At 43.5% G+C, this 19,189-nt stretch overlaps 1 protein-coding gene across 2 annotated transcripts; it reads right to left on the bottom strand.

Annotated features, from left to right (window-relative positions):
* Nucleotides 1–1,761: 1,761 nt before the first annotated feature.
* LOC109896158 (zinc finger protein 131) lies at nt 1,762–18,948 on the bottom strand. Of its 2 annotated transcripts, none has more exons than XM_020490435.2 (9): nt 18,308–18,948; nt 15,815–15,950; nt 15,466–15,567; nt 15,143–15,287; nt 5,341–5,449; nt 4,988–5,182; nt 4,415–4,790; nt 3,519–3,649; nt 1,762–3,395 (listed from the first exon to the last, which is right to left on the bottom strand). In XM_020490435.2, the coding sequence occupies exons 2-9, from the start codon at nt 15,933–15,935 to the stop codon at nt 2,892–2,894; spliced, it is 1,683 nt and encodes a 560-aa protein (XP_020346024.1). In that variant the 5' UTR covers nt 15,936–15,950; nt 18,308–18,948; the 3' UTR covers nt 1,762–2,891. The 2 variants fall into 2 exon arrangements, with proteins under 2 accessions (XP_020346024.1, XP_020346025.1); XM_020490436.2 differs by having other exon boundaries at nt 4,415–4,787; nt 18,308–18,561.
* Nucleotides 18,949–19,189: the final 241 nt, after the last annotated feature.

The following is a 19,189-nucleotide window of genomic DNA, read 5'->3' as shown; positions in this document are numbered from 1 at the left end:
TGTGGGACTTCAGGAAACTCAGTATCAATCCGCCCGCAGCTGCCATGCCACATGTCCACTAGCTCGAGCACTGTCCTCAAATCAAACTTCCATGCAGGGCACAAAATATGAGACTTTACCGGTTCCTGCAACCTCATTGGATAACGCTAGGCAGGCCTTCTTCTTCGGTATTATGGTGGTCCACAAACAGGTGTGAGGTGTATGCTGCCACTTACTGTATGGGCTGTGTGTCAGCCTACTGTTCTGGAGTGTGAAGTCATTACACAAAAAGGGAAGAAAAACTGCCCTACCAACTAACCCTACACCCGTTAAAACTTCACCACTCTTCCACTACCCTGTCTGATCCTACACCAGTCCAGCATCCTGGAAGGACGGGACACTATCGTTCAACACACCTTGTAACTCTTCTGCAGTAAAACCTCGTAAACCCAAGTACTTCTCTGCAGCTACCACCACAACATCTATTTTCTGTGATTCACATTCCATTTCTGTGGTACAGTTGATAACCATGGCTATGAATGCTAAGAATCCAACGTTACTGAAGCACATGTTATTCCTACCACTCTATATTGGCCTCAGCCTACTCACAGGGATCCTCCTAGGATACCTTGCCCTGGACCCATCATCTTCCTCTGCTACTCTCTTCACTGGCTCAGCATACGTATCTGTATCTGTACTACTCTGATCATGGCAACCTCAACTTGCCTCTCTCTCACTGGACACGTCTGATCTCCAGCACCATGGGTAACTCTAATGTTAACACACCCAACTTTTTCTTTCACTGATACTAAACCTTGCTTTGTCTAATGCCCTCCTGCACACTTCTCACATCCAGAAATCTCCATTCTACACACTGCTGCAACATGACCATACGCTTGGCACCTAAAACACTGTCATAGGTTCGGGACAACTGACACATCCTAATTTGACTGTTGGGTAATGACCTTGCATCAAAACTCAGTAGGACAGACTGTCTTCTCTGTTTCACCACACTCTCCACCGGGTCTGCATCACACCAAACGGCGGGCAACACAGACAACGGGAATCTTCAATTTCAGTTGATCTTCAACACTTAATGCCACCCCAGTTATCACTCCTTTCAATTGCGCCCTGCTCCGCAGAGCAAAGCAAAGCAAGTCACAGATGTCTCTAGGCGCGTGGTGTGGAATGCCCACTCGGTCTGAACGGAAGAAACACAAACACATCATCATGATACAGTCATCCTGAGTATCTCTAGGACAGAGGAAAGCACCTCCACCACTGCACTCCATCTGAGCATCACCAACACCAGGGAAGGCAACTTCGCTGTTGATGAGACTATCACCAACACTGGGGACGAGAGCCAGGCCAACACATCTTCAGAAGCCTCTCCGGTTTCATCATCTCTGGATTCCTGCATTGAGTTCCTCCTGCCAGAGGTTAATCAGAGGATGATGCCAACAGCCAACGATGTGGTAGCCAGTGATGGGGCCCCAGTTGTTCCGAGTCAGAACATTCTGAAGATAACCATTAGGAAGATCATGGTCCAAATTCCCTGTCCACACGTCCTTAACCCTATTTGACCAGGCACTGGCAAGATAACCAAAGGTTACAGTAAGCAGTTTCCTTGAGGATGACAATGTGTTCTGGACGCCATCATCACCGCTATTGATATGAACCTGTTTGTATGCTGCCCTATCCAGGTCCTTCTGCTGTGGTGGAAGAAGAGGAGTGACAGACAGAGAGACACGCAGTAAACAACAACAGACAGAACCACTGTGGTTTACATCAGCCACATTTATATTTACAAGCATACATACATTTTTGGGGGGGTTCATTATTCATGTTTAGTAAGCTAAACATCTAATCTTCAGTCCTTCCACGTCTCAAAAAGGCATGTTTGAAAGCATTGTAAGAAATACTGGTATGGAAACATTTGGAGAATTCCAAATGTATTGATTACATCACTTCTTTATTGCTCTGTACATATAAAACAATACAACTATGAACATGTGTCAAATAAAAACAAACAAAACGGGTTCACTTAATACTTACTTACTTCTGTTTCTGAGGAGCATCATGCTGTAACAGTGTCATACATAAAACCCAGTGTTTAGTGGGCTGCAGTCAGAACAGGAAGTAGGAAGAGGTAGACAGGAAGTCAAGCAGGGAATTGGGGGGGGGGGGGCAAACTTAAGCACACTAACAGCTATTATTCTGATAAACAAACTGATTAAAAGGTTAAGAAAATAAAGTTATTTTTACCAGTTAGTGGCTGGACACCATTACAAACATGCTCTTTCTTTAGTCAAGCTCTGAATTATTTTTCGACAAACAGAGCTGTGCTTCAGATGGGTTCAAACTGGGAAATATGTGGCGTCATCAGTGAGGCATATCAGCCATATGTCTGCAGCCGTATGACAGTTTAACACACGGTGCATCCCAATCAATAAGTGGTGTCTGCTGGTGACACCATAGAAATGAGTAGGGATCTTTATAGATGGCATATTGTCTTAGCAAATTAATATTGATCATCTCAAATGTACATCCTAAAGTGTAAAAAACAGAAGAAAGCAACAAGAAAAAAGATTGAAACGAAACCTTGAACGGGTTCATTGTGAAGGCATTCAGCCGGTCTCTCTCTGCCGCAGACAGAGGAAGACAGAGCCATGACATCAGGCTCCAAATAAATACCCTCTAGAAATATGAGTAACATCCAATCCTCGTCTGTCCGTTACCCTATTATTTCATAGGGTGAAGGGGGTAAGGGGGAGCTTTTCCAGTTTGACAAAAATCAGCTCACATCTAAAATAAAACCCTATTCCCCATACAGTGCACTACTTGTGGCCAGAGCCAAGGCAGTGTATTTATGGGGAATAGGGTATGATTTGAGATGTTGCCCCGCTCCCGCTTCATACAGCAATAGCCGGTTGCGAATCCTCCTCCACCTCCACCTCGCTCCCCTCCACCTGGATCTCAGAGTTCACCTGTCCCTCTGCTGACATCTGCAGCACCCGGATCTCAACACCCGCTTCCTTCAGTCTCTCTATGTCCTCCTCACACATCTCGGTCACCTCCCCATCCACCAACATGGCTGTTTCCACCAATGCTACCACACCTACGGGCTCCACGGTAACATGCTCCACGCTTATCCCGTCCTCTAGTAGAAGGGTCCCCCTCTTGCCTCCCTTCCCCTCCCTGGTCACTTCCTCTTGCGTTGCCGCGGCGGCAATGACCAGTTCCTGGGTTATCAGCTTGTCGTCTGTGACGCCGTGCAGGTCGCGGAGATGTTGGCGGAGGTCGTCGGGCTGGGTGAACCAGAGGTCACACATGGTGCAATGGTTAGGCTTTTCTCCTGTGTGTGTCGTCAGGTGGTCTTTAAACAGCTCCCAGCTGTTGAACACACTGCTGCACACCTGGGGAGGGGGGGGGGGGGGGGAGAGAGGTCATTTTACAATCCAGCATATGCCCTACTCAGGGATGTGATGGGTGATTTTGACTCCTTATAAATCAGGAAAAAACAAGAGCGTTCTCTGCACCTGACATTCGTATAGTTTCTTGCGTCCCTTCTTGGCCCCGGCGCCGTTCTGACAGGCAGCCATGTGACATTTCAATGTGCTGTTCCTGGCAAAGCGCTCATGGCAGTCTGGACACGCAAACGGTTTCTCACCTACACACACACAAGGGATAAACTACTTATTACACTCACTGCATAACTCAGGAGATCCTATTAAGGTGGTCTGATTTATATTCACCTCACAAGAACAGGTCACTCACTCATCAATGCACAATCAAAGATCACACTCAGAGAGAAGAAAGGTGTTGTTGATGTGCAATGAAGTGCTGTTGATGCCATGTTTTAGTCTGCCTAGAAACTACAAATGCACATCAGCTATACAAAACACTAGGAACACCTTCAACAGAACAGCCTCAATTTCGTCAGAGCATGGACTCTACAAAGTCCATGCCAGGGATGCTGGCCCATGTTGACTCCAATGCTTCCCACAGTTGTGTCAAGTTGCCTGGACGTCCTTTGGGTGGTGGAACATTCTTGATACACACGGAAGAAACCCAGCAGTGTTGCAGTTCTTGACACAAACCAGTGTGCCTGGCACCTACTACCATAAGCCGTTCAAAGACACATATTTTGTCTTGCCTATTCACCCTCTAAAATGGCACACATCCACAATCCATGTCTCAAGGTTTAAACATCCTTCTTTAACCCTTTTACGCCCCTTAATCTACACTGATTGAAGTGGATTTAACAGGTGACATTAATAAGGAATTATAGCTTTCACCTGGATATCTATCTGGTCAGTCTATCATGGAAAGAGCAGGTGTTCCTAATGTTTTGTACACTCAGTGTATAGTTAACCCAGGCACTTCTACAAATATGAACCCCTGAATTAATCCCTCTTGGTATGATAACTCTTACCAGTGTGCTTTCGTAAGTGCTCCTTGAAGTGTCCAAAGTGGTCAAACTGCTTGTCACAGTACTCGCACACGTGTGTCTTCTTCTTCTGGGACTGGCTGCGTGACAGCTCCTCCGCCTCGTAATGTAATGTGTTCAGGTGCTGTTTAAGCGCCCCCTCCCGCGTGTACGCCTTCCCGCAGTGGCAACAGGCATGAGGCTTGTCCAGCGCGGCCATGTGGGCGCGCATGTGCTGTTTAAGGTGATAGTAGAGGCGGAAGCTGCGGTCACATTTGTTGCAGCGGAACATCTTGTCCAGCTGAGAGATCTGGACCTCGACCATCTCCAGACTCTCGAGAGTCTTGGGAGGTGTCACCGTCTCCTCCTGATACACCATCTCCTGGATCACACACACACCAACCATGATGTATGGATGCATTGAGATGAAAGGATTACTTGTTTTGAGAAAGATTGGAAACGTCAACAAAACATATTCTTATATATAATTGTTTTTTTGTTTTGAATCAAGGTTGGTCACGGTCCTTCCAAGTGTGTGGTTTTTACATGTGCAACAGAGAAACAGAGTGCTTCGTTTACCTCCTTCAGTCCTTCCTTCTTCAGGACGTGCAGCGTTAGCCCCCCTTGCTGGTACTTGCTGGTAATGTCAGCAAGCAGAGCCAGGGCAGAGTCATCCGAGACTGCCTGGGTGTTCCGAGCAGCGTCCACCACCTCCTCCAGCCCCGTCTCCTCCACCTCAATGGTACCCTCCCCGATCTCCACCTCAATCTCCACCTGCAAGGACAGACTTGGGTCAGCACAGCAATACATATCAGGAGGAAAGGACAGATGATGAAGAGGATGATGAGGATCATTTGGGACACTTTTTTGCACTTTATGCGATTTTATGTTATAACAACTACAAACATAATGTGCCATTGTAGATCTCCAACCTGCTCCCCCTCCACTGAGGGAAGAATCTCAGATATCTTTCTCTTCTTGGCCTTGCTATTCCCCGCCACCAGAGTCTGGGATAGCTGGAAGAGGGTGCCATCACCCATCCTATGGAGAAAGAGAGAGAGAAAGGGTTGTATTCATTCAAAGTACTTTACATTCCAACAGATACCATTAAACAAGACTGGAACCCAACACCACACAAAAAGGGGGCTAGCCTTCAGAAAGTGTTCACACCCCTTGACTTTTTCCACTTTGTTGTGTTAGAGCCTGAATGTAAAATGTTTCATTTTTGTTTATTGAATGTTTAAAACATATAATATACTTGCAGTCAAGCCACTCAACAACTACATTAGTAATCTAACAGACTCCCATCCAGAATAACACACAGAAGCAACCAGGGTCAACAACCTGGTCAAGGGCACGTCGACAGATCTACCACAAGGTCAAAAAACGGGGACCAGAAACAGCGATCAACAACCCAACAACCCAAGATCCCTCCCCACAGTTCCTCAAGAGCAGCCCCTCAACCATCTGAGTCCCCCTCCCCCAGTATTTTTTTTTTTACAATAATACAAAAATAAAAAATCCCATTCCCCATCCCCAAGACCCCCCCTCATGCTCCAACAACCAACAACATTTATTTTTTTAAAGAGAAAGACAAAGCAAAACAGAAAACAACAATGCAAAAAACAACAAAGACATCAAGGACAACAAAAATCATGACCGCAAGGCCAACTGAATATGTTTGAGTGCATACATGGCACTATTTACCTGCGTGTGTCCGTGTATGTGCACATTTGAATGAGAGTGTGAGTATATGCACGTGTACAAACACCTGCACGGCATCAGCCTCAGGCAAACCCGGCATTAGCTGTAAAAACACTGTCCCTCAGTGTCATTCAAGCAAACTTTTTGTTTTATGCTTTTATCTTTGACCATCATTCTATACCCCACCCAACAACTCCACTCCCACTGGTCTCCAATTCCACATCCCAACCCAGCTTCCCTCAGCCCATCCCACCTATCTCTGCTGGCCACCCTCTTTGGATTTCTACACACCACATATTTTTCAACTATGCTGTGATGTTTAACATAGAAATTCAATCTATCTAATTGAATCCACAGACTGCGAGTTGAAGATAAATACTTTTACTAAGAGTATTAGTATATTATTAATTGACTGACCCGGTCTCTCCAGATCTCCCAACAGTAAAACTGTCCTCTCACTGTCAACTGCGTTTATTTTCAGAAAACTTAACATGTGTAAATATTTGTATGAACATAACAAGATTCGACAACTGAGAAATAAACTGAACAAGTTCCACAGACATGTGACTAACAGAAATGGAATAATGTGTCCCTGAACAAAAGTATCAGTCAGTATCTGGTGTGACCACCAGCTGCATTAAGTACTGCAGTGCATCTCCTCCTCATGGACTGCACCATATTTGCCAGTTCTTGTTGTGAGATGTTACCTCACTCTTCCACCAAGGCACCTGCAAGTTCCCGACAGGTCTCAGACTTTCTCAATGGGATTGAGATCCGGGCTCTTCGCTGGCCATGGCAGAACACTGACATTCCTGTCTTGCAGGAAATCATCCACAGAATGAGCAGTATGGCTGGTGGCATCGTTATGCTGGAGGTTCATGTCAGGATGAGCCTGCAGGAAGGGTACCACATGAGGGAGGAGGATGTATGACCTGTATCTCACAGTGTTGAGATTGCCTGCAATGACAACAAGCACAGTCCGATGATGCTGTGACACACCGCCCCAGACCATGATGGACCCGCCACCTCCAAATCGATCCTGCTCCATTCCTTCAACGATAAACGCAAATCCGACCATCACCCCTGGTGAGACAAAACCGCGACTCGTCAGTGAAGAGTGCTTTTTGACAGTCCTGTCTGGTCCAGCGACGGTGGGTTTGTGCCCATAGGCGACATGGTTGCTGGTGATGTCTGGTGAGGACCTGCCTTACACCAGGCCTACAAGCCCTCAGTCCAGCCTCTCTCAGCCTATTGCGGACAGTCTGAGCACTGATGGAGGGATTGTGCGTTCCTGGTGTAACTCGGACAGTTGTTGTTGCCATTCTGTACCTGTCCCGCAGGTATGATGTTCGGATGTACCGATCCTGTGCAGGAGTTGTTACACGTGGACAGCCACTGCGAGGACTATCAGCTGTCTATCCTGTAGTGCTGTCTTAGGCGTCTCACAGTACAGACATTGCAATTTATTGTCCTGGACAAATCTGCAGTCCTCATGCCTCCTTGCAGCATGCCTAAGGCACGTTCACGCAGATGAGCAGGGATCCTGGGCATCTTTCTTTTAGTGTTTTTCAGAGTCAGTAGAAAGGCCTCTTTAGTGTCCTAAGTTTTCATAACTGTGACCTTAATTGCCTACCATCTGTAAGCTGTTAGGGTCTTCACGACCGTTCCACAGGTGCATGTTCATAATTTTTTTATGGGTCATTGAACAAGCATGGGACAACAGTGTTTAAACCCTTTACAATGAAGATCTGTGAAGTTATTTGGATTTTTACAAATTATCTTTGAAAGACTGGGTCCTGAAAAAATGGTTCCCAAAAGTTTATTTTTTAACTAAGTCTATTTCTAGGGTAAATTGTAGATCAATGTTCTGCATTTTCAGCCATTCCTGAACCAGAAAACAGGCTACCTGAGGGCAATACCAAAATAAATGGTCTATTGATTCTGTATCCTCACAAAAAAATCTGCAGAGCTTCGATGATTGAATGCAACATTATTTAACATTTTGTTGGTGGCAAGAATTCTATATAATACTTTTAGCTGAAAAGCACAAAGTCTTGAATCTTGCGTCATTATTTTATATATATATATATATATATATATCACCTGATACACCCTGTACCATGGAATCGGTACATCATAAATCTCTTCCCAACTATTTTGCAATCTGTATGGCACAGCTGTCAACATCCTTGGTCCTCAAATGAAACTGGTATATTTTCCTATTTATATTCCTCTGTCAGTTGATCCTTTATATTGGGCAGACAGACCAGTTCCCTACCTCCTTCCGCTGCCAACTGCCTCATCCATTTTTGGGGTAATGCTGTAATCAATTGGTTGTAATCTTGGATTGAACAGATCGTCCCATAAAATTCTGATAACTCCATGAAAGACATAACTCTACCATAACAATTTACAATATAATTTACAAACAAAATACCCTTTTCAAACATCTTTCCCATAAATACAGGTATTTTATCAACCAACACATTTGGGTTCAGCCATAATATTTATTGCATTCAAAATTGATTAAAATTGAGATTATGTGTAGGCTAGTGACACAATACCCTTTAAAGTGTAATTGTGTTTTTAGAAATGTTCACAAATTGTTTAAAATTTAAATTTAAAAAATGAAAAGCTGAAATGTCTTGAGTCAATAAGTATTGAATCCCTTTGTTAGGGCAGGTCTAAATAAGTTCAGGAGTAAAACATGTGCTTAACAAGTCACTTAATAAAGTGCATGGACTACCTCATCTCTGTGCATCACATAAGTATCTGTAAAGTCCCTCAGTCGAGCAGTGAATTTCAAACAGATTGAACCACAAAGACCAGGGAGGATTTCCAATGCCTCACAAAAGAAGGCCACCTATTGGTAGACAGGTAAAAAATAAAGGAAACATTGAATATCCGTTTGAGCATGTTGAAGAAGTTATTCATTACACTTTGGATGGTGTATCAATACACCCAGTCACTACAAAGATACAGGCATCCTTCCTAACTCAGTTAGGTGAGTGGCCTAGTTACAGTTGACTTAAATCAACTTGAAAATCTATGGCAAGACTTGAAAATGGCTGTCTAGCAATGACAGACGCTGCTTCGAACACCTAGACAACTAACTTGACAGCTTGAAGAATTAAAAAAATAAATGTGAAAATATTGAAAATATTGTACAATCCAGGTGTGCAAAGCTCACTTACCCAGAAACACCTACAGCTGGAATCACTGCCAAAGGGGATTCCAACACGTACTGACTCAGGGGCGTGAATACTTTCTGTATTTCATTTTCAATACATTTGCTAACATTTTTATGAACATGTTTTCACTTTGTCATTATGGTGTATTTTGTGTGGATGGGTGAGAGAAAACAACAGTGGTTCCCAAACGTTTTATAGTTCCGTACCTCTTCAAACATTCAACCTCCAGCTGCGAACCTCCTCTAGCACCAGGGTCAGAGCACTCTCAAATGTTGTTTTTTGCCATCATTGTAAGCCTACCACACACACACACTATAAGATACATTTATTAAACATAAGAATGAGTTCTTATAGGACCAAATAATAATCAATAATTTTGCTCTATATTTAACCATCTTACATATAAAACCTTATTTGTTCATCGCAAATTGTGAATAACGCACCACAGGTTAATGAGAAGGGTGTGTTTGAAAGGATGCACATAACTCTGCAATGTTGGGTTGTATTGGAGAGAGTCTGTCTTAAATCATTTTCCACACACAGTCTGTGCCTGTATTTAGTTTCATGCTAATGAGGGCCGAGAATCCACTCTCACATAGGTGCGTGGTTGCAAAGAGCATCAGTGTCTTAACAGTGTGATTTGCCAAGGCCGGATATGGAGGCAGGGCATGAAAGGGATAATGAATCCAGTTGTTTGTGTTATCCTTTTCGAAAAAGTACCTGCTTAATTGCGCACCCAGCGCAGGTGCTTCGCTTTATCACATTTGACATTGTCCGTAAAACTGAGTTAATTTGCACACAAAAACAAATCATACAACGATGAAAAGACCTGTGTGTTGTTCTTGTTAATGCAGACAGAGAAGGGCTCCAACCTTTTAATCATAGCCTCAATTTTGTCCCGCACATTGAATATAGTTGCGGAGAGTCCCTGTAATCCTAGATTCAGATCAAATCTCCCAGATAGGCCAGTCGTGTGAGAAACTCGTCATCATGCAAGCGGTCAGACAAGTAAAAATTATGGTCAGTAAAGAAAACTTTAAGCTCGTCTCTCAATTTTAATAAAAACGTGTCAATACTTTGCCCCTTGATAACCATTGCACTTTTGTGTGTTGTAAAAGCGTTACATGGTCGCTGCCCATATTGCATAGTGGAGAATATACATGAGAGTTCAGGGGCCTTGCTTTAACAAAGTTTTTTAAAGTTTACTATAGTGTCCAAAACGTATTTCAAGCTGTCAGACATTTCCTTGGCAACAAGAGCCTCTCGGTGGATGCTGCAGTGTACCCAAGTGGCGTCGGGAGCAACTGCTTGCACTCGCGTTACCATTCCACTATGGTCTCTCTGTCATGGATTTTGTGCCATCAGTACAGATACCAACATATCTTGACCACCAAAGTCCATTTGATGTCACAAAGCTGTCCAGTACTTTAAATAATCCTCTCCTGTTGTCCTGGTTTCCAGTGGTTTGCAGAAGAGGATGTCTTCCTTAATTGATCCCCCATAAATGTAACGGACATACAGTATACCAGGAGCTGTGCCACGCCCACCACGTCTGTTGACTCATCCAGCTATAACAGACATATACCAGGAGCTGTGCCAGGCCCACCACGTCTGTTGACTCATCCAGCTGTAACAGACATATACCAGGAGCTGTGCCAGGCCCTCCACGTCTGTTGACTCATCCAGCTGTAACAGACATATACCAGGAGCTGTGCCAGGCCCACCACGTCTGTTGACTCATCCAGCTATAACAGACATATACCAGGAGCTGTGCCACGCCCACCACGTCTGTTGACTCATCCAGCTATAACAGACATATACCAGGAGCTGTGCCAGGCCCACCACGTCTGTTGACTCATCCAGCTGTAACAGACATATACCAGGAGCTGTGCCAGGCCCTCCACGTCTGTTGACTCATCCAGCTGTAACAGACATATACCAGGAGCTGTGCCAGGCCCACCACGTCTGTTGACTCATCCAGCTATAACAGACATATACCAGGAGCTGTGCCAGGCCCACCACGTCTGTTGACTCATCCAGCTGTAACAGACATATACCAGGAGCTGTGCCAGGCCCACCACGTCTGTTGACTCATCCAGCTGTAACAGACATATACCAGGAGCTGTGCCAGGCCCACCACGTCTGTTGACTCATCCAGCTGTAACAGACATATACCAGGAGCTGTGCCAGGCCCACCACGTCTGTTGACTCATCCAGCTGTACCACACATATACCAGGAGCTGTGCCAGGCCCACCATGTCTGTTGACTCATCCAGCTGTAACACACATATACCAGGAGCTGTGCCACGCCCACCACGTCTGTTGACTCATCCAGCTATAACAGACATATACCAGGAGCTGTGCCAGGCCCACCACGTCTGTTGACTCATCCAGCTGTAACACACATATACCAGGAGCTGTGCCAGGCCCACCACGTCTGTTGACTCATCCAGCTATAACAGACATATACCAGGAGCTGTGCCACGCCCACCACGTCTGTTGACTCATCCAGCTGTAACAGACATATACCAGGAGCTGTGCCAGGCCCACCACGTCTGTTGACTCATCCAGCTGTAACACACATATACCAGGAGCTGTGCCAGGCCCTCCACGTCTGTTGACTCATCCAGCTATAACAGACATATACCAGGAGCTGTGCCAGGCCCACCACGTCTGTTGACTCATCCAGCTGTAACAGACATATACCAGGAGCTGTGCCAGGCCCACCACGTCTGTTGACTCATCCAGCTGTAAGGCATAGAATTCACAGGCTTCTATGCAAAGCAGTAATTGTTTCAAAACATCTCCTGCCATGTCACTGATGCGTCGTGCTGTTTGATGAAGGCATTGCCTGTTCCCCCAGCATTGTCCCAGCCATAGCCGTGGTAGCAGGAAGAATTCAAGTCCTCCACAATAGTATAGGGCTTGCCTGTCCTAGCCACTAGGTAGCCCACCATATAAGACGCTTCTAGCACCTTCTTATTAATGGTATCTGTTGCTTTTATACATGTCTTACTACTCGAAAGTCGTCTTAATTCTCTCTGAAAAAACTCCTCTGGTTTATTTTTTAAATTGGCATGTTATGTTTCTAAATGTCCGTGCAAGAGTGAAGGTTTCATCGAGTTGTGAGATAGTACTTTTGCACAAATAACACACTGTGGCTGAGGAAAGGCACTACTCCCAACATAAGTGTACCCCAAATCAATGTAGTTCTCATCATATTTGCGCCTCTTTGATGATCCAATGACCCTGTCTGTTGTTCGGTGTTTTCCCGGGTAAGGGGTCAGTAGCTCTTCGGCTGTATCAGATTCACAACTATCAGTGTCCATGTTAGCTGGGCTAACAACAAATGTAGAATTACTGATGCTAGCATTGGATGTGCTCGTTGAAGGAGAACAACTTCTGTTGTCGACAGGTGCAGGTGTAGTTCTGCTGGTAGTAGCAGGTCTACCAGTAGAGCTGGTACACGTCTCTGGTATGTGTGACTTTTTTTAACCACTTATGCATCTTCGAGCAAACGGAATGAGCAGCAGCTACGTTTGGCTACATATGGACCGTTAGCGGAATTCTCGCAGAAGAGTAACGGTTAACGTGATTGGATGTTACATTTTTTTTTTTTACCCCTTTTTCTCCCCAATTTCGTGGTATCCAATTGTTTAGTAGCTACTATCTTGTCTCATCGCTACAACTCCTGTACGGGCTCGGGAGAGACGAAGGTTGAAAGTCATGCGTCCTCCGATACACAACCCAACCAAGCCGCACTGCTTCTTAACACAGCGCCATCCATCCCGGAAGCCAGCCGCACCAATGTGTCGGAGGAAACACCGTGCACCTGGCAACCTTGGTTAGCGCGCACTGCGCCCGGCCCGCCATAGGAGTCGCTGGTGTGCGATGAGACAAGGATTTCCCTACCGGCCAAACCCTCCCTAACCCGGACGACGTCAGGCCAATTGTGCGTCGCTCCCCACGGACTTCCCGGTCGCGGCCGGTTACGACAGAGTCTGGGCGCGAACCCAGAGTCTCTGGTGGCACAGCTGGCTGGATATTAATTATTTGACTAGGCTACCTGTATTTGACATTGTGTTGTTAATTCGCTGAACACTAGCTGGTTTAATTGTATTTTTGGCAGTGAAACGAGGCTAATCAGGCGAGAAAAAAATCTCACCCAAATGTATAGCCCTGTTGGAAAATATAAATGGACTGTTTGAAAATGATTTTTTTATTTTTTTAAGTAAATATATAAATATATATATTTATTTCACTTTTTTATGGCTGCAGGGGCAGTATTGAGTAGCTTGGATGAAAAGGTGCCCATTGTAAACGGCCAGCTCCTCAGTCTCAGTTGCTAATATATGCATATTATTATTAGTATTGGATAGAAAACACTGACGTTTCTAAAACTGTTTGAATGATGTCTGTGAGTATAACAGAACTCATATTGCAGGCAAAAACCTGAGAAATTCCAGTTCCTGTTTGGATTTTTTCTGGGGGTGGCAGATTTTCAACCAATTTCTCATTGAAATTACAGCGAGATATGGATGAGTTTTCACTTCCTACGCCTTCCACTCGATGTCAACAGTCAATAGAACTTTGTCTGATGACTCTCATGTGAAGGGGGGTCGAATGAGACAGGAAAGTCACCACTGCCACGAGTTGACCATGCATTCACTATGCGAGTTCATAGGAGAAGGACCTGCGTTCCACCGGTCATCTGAAGTCATTCTAATTCCCTGGTTGGAATGTTATTCAAGATATATGTAAACAACATTCTAAATATTGATTCAGTACATCGTTTGACATGTTTCTACTGACTGTTACGGAACTTTTGGATATTTCGTCACGTTATAGTGGACGCGCTTTGTGACTTTGGAATTGTTTACCAAACGCGCTAACCAAAGTAGCCGATTGGACATAAATAACGGACATTTTCGAACAAATCAAGCATTTATTGTGGACCTGGGATTCCTAGGACTGCATTCTGATGAAGTTCATCAAAGGTAAGGAAACATTTATCATGTATTTTCTGGTTTCTGTTGACTCCAACATGGCGGCTAATTTGGCTACTGTTCTGAGCTCCGTCTCAGATTATTGCATGGGTTGCTTTTTCCGTAAACTTTTTTTGAAAGGAGAGATATATCTATAATTCCATGTGTATAACTTGTATTATCATCTACATTTATGATGAGTATTTCTGTTGAAACGATGCGGCTGTGCAAAATCACTTGATGTTTTTGGAACTAGTGAATCTAATACGTCAATGTAAACTCCGATTTTTTATATAAATATGAACTTTATCAAACAAAACATGCATGTATTGTGTAACATGAAGTCCTATGAGTGTCATCTGATGAAGATAATTCAAGGTTAGTGATTAATTTTATCTCTATTTCTGCTTTTTGTGAATGCTATATTTCGCTGGAAAATGGCTGTGCTTATTGTGGTTTGGTGGAGACCTAACATAATCGTTTGTAGTGCTTTTGCTGAAAACCATATTTGAAATCGGACACTTTGGTGGGATTAACAACAAGATTACCTTTAAAATGATATAAGACACATGTTTTAGGAATTGTAATTATGAGATTTATGTGGTTTGAATTTGGCGCTCTCTATTTTCACTGGTAGTTGTCATATCGATCCCGTTAACGTAAATCACATTTTTATTTGGAGTACCCCCGACGGCATTGCGCGTACCCCTGGAAATTCCAGTTTGGTAATACCTGCTCTAACACAACAAAATGTGGAATAAGTCAAGGGGTATGAATACTTTCTGAAGGCACAGTAAGTAGTAAGGGACTATATTAGTAGTAAGGGGGTCCAGAGGTTATAATGGCCGTCCAACCTGTTGTTGAGGGCCTTGATGGCCTCCTGCATCTGGAGGTACTCTGCTGCCTTCCACACGTCGTTGACCTCCTCTGGCCCACTGACAGCCAGCGTAGCTGTGTACGTAAATTCCATCAGCTGGCGGAAAGCTGAGTTACTCACTCCTGCACAACACAGGGGATTGATGGGTACATTGGGTTATTGTGTGATAGTCTTATAGTTATTGTCAGAAGTGGATGTAGGCCTTGTTTTGTTTCTCAGGGTCTATAGGGCTATCGTTTATTTTCTTGATTGATGACAGACATACGTCAGTGGATGCATCAGTGGTTCAGCAGTACATACCTTCAATCTCCACTAGTGGCTCCTGTGTGAAGTCCTGGAAGAACTTGTGGAAGAACTGACTGCACGCTGCTAACACTGCCTTATGGGCCCTGAACTGGTGTCCTACAGACCAGAGGTAAGATGAACGCATGAACTGTACAGCACATAATAGAATACTTCATACAATGTGGGCATTTTTCCTTAACACAAGGATATAAAAAAAAAACATTTTTTGTTTTACTATTAACCTACACGGCTGAAACAAGGCTGCGTTTGTAAAAACAAAATATATAAATAACTTTTGGTTGACAAGCTAAAGCTGCACCTTCACTTTCTGCAATTCAACAAACGTCACTGAGGATGAGCTTACCGTCTACTATGAGAGTGATGTCTGTGAACTGGTCCAGCTGTCTCTGTTCATTCAGTTTGTCCAGCATTACTTTATAATGGTCTGGGAACTGACTACCACACCCCTCACCCTTATCTGCCATGGCTCAGCCCCTCACCTGCACACAAGGAAGAAATCCATGTAGAGATGACACACAGTTCACATCACAAGTAAGGACAGACTATATGGACTCAGTGTACAATTACATCTGGGCAAACAAGTTAAACATGCTCACAGCATATTGATGCACAGACAGTAATGGGATTTTAACATAGATTTAAATACAATGTTATCATTGGGCATTCTGCAGATTTTATTAATATTTATAGTACCAGTGAAAAGTTTGGACACCTACTTATTCCAGGGTTTTTCCTTTATTTTTTACAATGTAGAATAATAGTTAAGATATCAGAACTATGAAATAACACATATGGAATCATGTAGTAACCAAAAAAAGTGTTAAACAAATCAAAATATGAGATTTTTCAAAGTAGCCACCCTTCGCCTTGATGACAGCTTTGCACTCTTGGCATTCAATCAGCTTCATGAGGTAGTCCACTGGAATACATTTGAATTAATAGGTGTGCTTTGTTAAAAGTTCATTTGTGGAATTTCTTTCCTTCTTAATACGTTTGAGCCAATCAGTTGGTTTGTGACAAGGTAGGGGTGGTATACAGAATATAGCCTTACTTGGTAAAATAGCAAGACCATATTAGGGCAAGAACAGCTCAAATAAGCAAAGACAAACAACATTCCATATTTTATGTGCAGTTGCAAAAACAATCCAGCGCTATCATGAAACTGGCTCTCAGGAGGACCGCCACGGGAATGGAAGACCCAGAGATCCCTCTGCTGCAGAGGATAAGTTCATCAGAGTTACCAGCCTCAGAAATTGCAGCCCAAATAAATGCTTCCCAGAGTTCAAGTAACTCAACATCAACATCAACTGTTCAGAGGAGACTGCGTGAATCAGGCCTTCATGGTCGAATTGCTGCAAAGAAACCACTACTAAAGGACACCATTAGACTGGTGGAAATCTGTCCAAATGCAAGATGTCTCTGTGAGATGCAGAGTGGGTGAACGGATGATCTCCGCATTTGTAGTTCCCATTGTGAAGCATGGAGGAGGTGCGATGTTGCTTTGCTGGTGACACTGTCTGATTTATTTAGAATTCAAGGCACACTTAACCAGCACGGCTACCACAGCATTCTGCAGTGATATGCCATCCCATCTGGTTTGCGCTTAGTGGGACTATCCTTTGTTTTTCAACAGCACAATGACCCAACACACCGCCAGGCTGTGTAAGGGCTATTTTACCAAGAAGGAGAGTGATGGAGTGCTGCATCAGATGACCTGAGCTCCACAATCACCCGACCTCAAACCAACTGAGATGGTTTGGGATGAGTTGGACTGCAGAGTGAAGGAAAAGCAGCCAACAAGTGCTCAGCATATGTGGGAACTCCTTCAAGACGGTTGGAAAAGCATTCCAGCTGAAGCTGATTGAGAGAATTTTCTCTAAATATGTTTTTATTTTTAATCCCAGCTCCCGTCCCTGCAGGAGGCCTTTTGCCTTATGGTAGGCCGTCATTGTAAGTAAGAATTTGTTCTTAACTGCCTAGTAAAATAAATAAAATAAAAAAATGCCAAGAGTGTGCAAAGCTGTCATCAAGGCTAAGGGTGGCTACTTTGAATAATCTCAAATGTATTTGGATTTGTTTAATAATTTTTGGGATACTACATGATTCCATATGTATTATTTCATAGTTTTGATGTCTTCACTATTATTTTACAATGTAGAATATAGTAAAATAAGGAAAAATCCTTGAATAAGTAGGTGTCCAAACTTTTGACTGGTACTGTATATTTTCATCTTTATCTGCTAATTTGGGCAATATGTGGGAAATATCGCTGTTTATCGTATGTTTGTGTTCGCAACAAATTGGACCGACAGTATTTCAGATTTTTCTTCATGAAATATGATAACGTTCCAGGCAGGAAAATCGCGTCAATCTCATGTGTTATCCAATAGAATGATACCGATGCAAAGAGAAGACGTCGAATTCAGCCAATCATGCGTTTGACAGCAGTGTGATTGGCATCAAGTTGACCAATTGAAAATAGCAGACAATGCTAACGGTAGCTAGCAAGCTTAGCTGCAGCAGAAGGCCTCGGGCTATAATTGAGGGCCGTAAAATCAAACTTAACGATATATTTAAATCAGAATGTTTACCTAATAACACCAACGCTAACTACATAATGGGTTATAAGAAGCAGCGAACAATCCAGTTAACGTTAGCCAACAAGTTACAGAAGCTAATCCTTTCAAATAGGCCCGTAAAGGCTCTCCCCATTTCGAGTTTGACCATCGCCAGTACGTCATCAAATCGCGCATTAAAATACACTTTTTCCTGAGACATTTCCTAATTTAGACATAATTTGCCTGAAATATTTCACATCATACATCTGAAAACATACCTCAAGTTACGTTCTGCCGCTTTATTAAGTTGTTTTTGCGAATAGCTCTTTCCCGACACTTGCAGCGTTGCTCTTCTCTCGTTCGTCTAAAAAGGGCGGTCGCTCAGTCTGGCCTCAGATTCCCAGCAGTCACTGCAAACTCCAGAAGACGCCGAGGAGCGTTGCTAGGCAACAGATGGTTGTCTCCCGTTCGGTTTATCGAAACCCTGGCCCCTTGGTTCGGTTCTCGAATCCAGTTCCATTTCGGTACTCAGCCCCTCCCCCCTTTTTTTGATATAGACAATTTATTTCATTCTTCATATTCAACACAAAACAACCATACAGTACACCAAAATATACAGAAACACACCAAAATACAATGGAGAGAATGTTTTTTTTGTTAGTTTTTTCTGCTAATAGGTGACAGGCTATTTCATGGCCATGATATTATTTTGTGTGCTTTTAATGAACAACAACAATCTTTCCCATATCTTTTGTGAGTCTGTTTGTATTATTTTCTCCAGTCTGTGTTAACATGATTTCATGTGATGTTGTTTTAATCAACATATTCATCCATTCCATAAAACATTGGATTATTAAAGATTTTCCAATACCTGAGGACCAGTCTTAATTAACACTGACACAATACCAAAGCATAATATATTAAATTATGTTAGGTTACGTCACGTTCACATGCTAATTAGAACTAGGAAACTGACATTTTCGACTTGTTAACTGTTTATAAACGTGCTGCGTACAACCCGTTAACAAGTCAGATATTTTCAAGTTTCCTAGTTCTGAAGAGAACACAGCATAAACCTCTCTCTTTTCCATCCTGTCACTTACCACAGGGTTTCCCAAACTCGGTCCTGGGCCCTCCCCTGTTCGCACGTTTTTTTTTCT

The sequence above is a fragment of the Oncorhynchus kisutch genome, linkage group LG8 (assembly GCF_002021735.2).
Source record: "Oncorhynchus kisutch isolate 150728-3 linkage group LG8, Okis_V2, whole genome shotgun sequence".
Taxonomy (NCBI): Eukaryota; Metazoa; Chordata; class Actinopteri; order Salmoniformes; family Salmonidae; genus Oncorhynchus; species Oncorhynchus kisutch.
Note: the sequence above shows the minus strand (reverse complement) of the source record. Positions and strands in the feature narration are given on the sequence as shown.

Excerpts from the sequence above, each read along its gene's own strand:
- LOC109896158 (XM_020490435.2), bottom strand. The coding sequence starts at position 15,935 with ATGGCAGATAAGGGTGAGGGGTGTGGTAGTCAGTTCCCAGACCATTAT. Across the intron at positions 5,183-5,340 it reads CCTCAGTGGAGGGGGAGCAG|GTGGAGATTGAGGTGGAGAT; the intron begins GTTGGAGATCTA and ends CTGTCCTTGCAG. Across the intron at positions 3,650-4,414 it reads GCACTTACGAAAGCACACTG|GTGAGAAACCGTTTGCGTGT; the intron begins GTAAGAGTTATC and ends GTGTGTGTGTAG.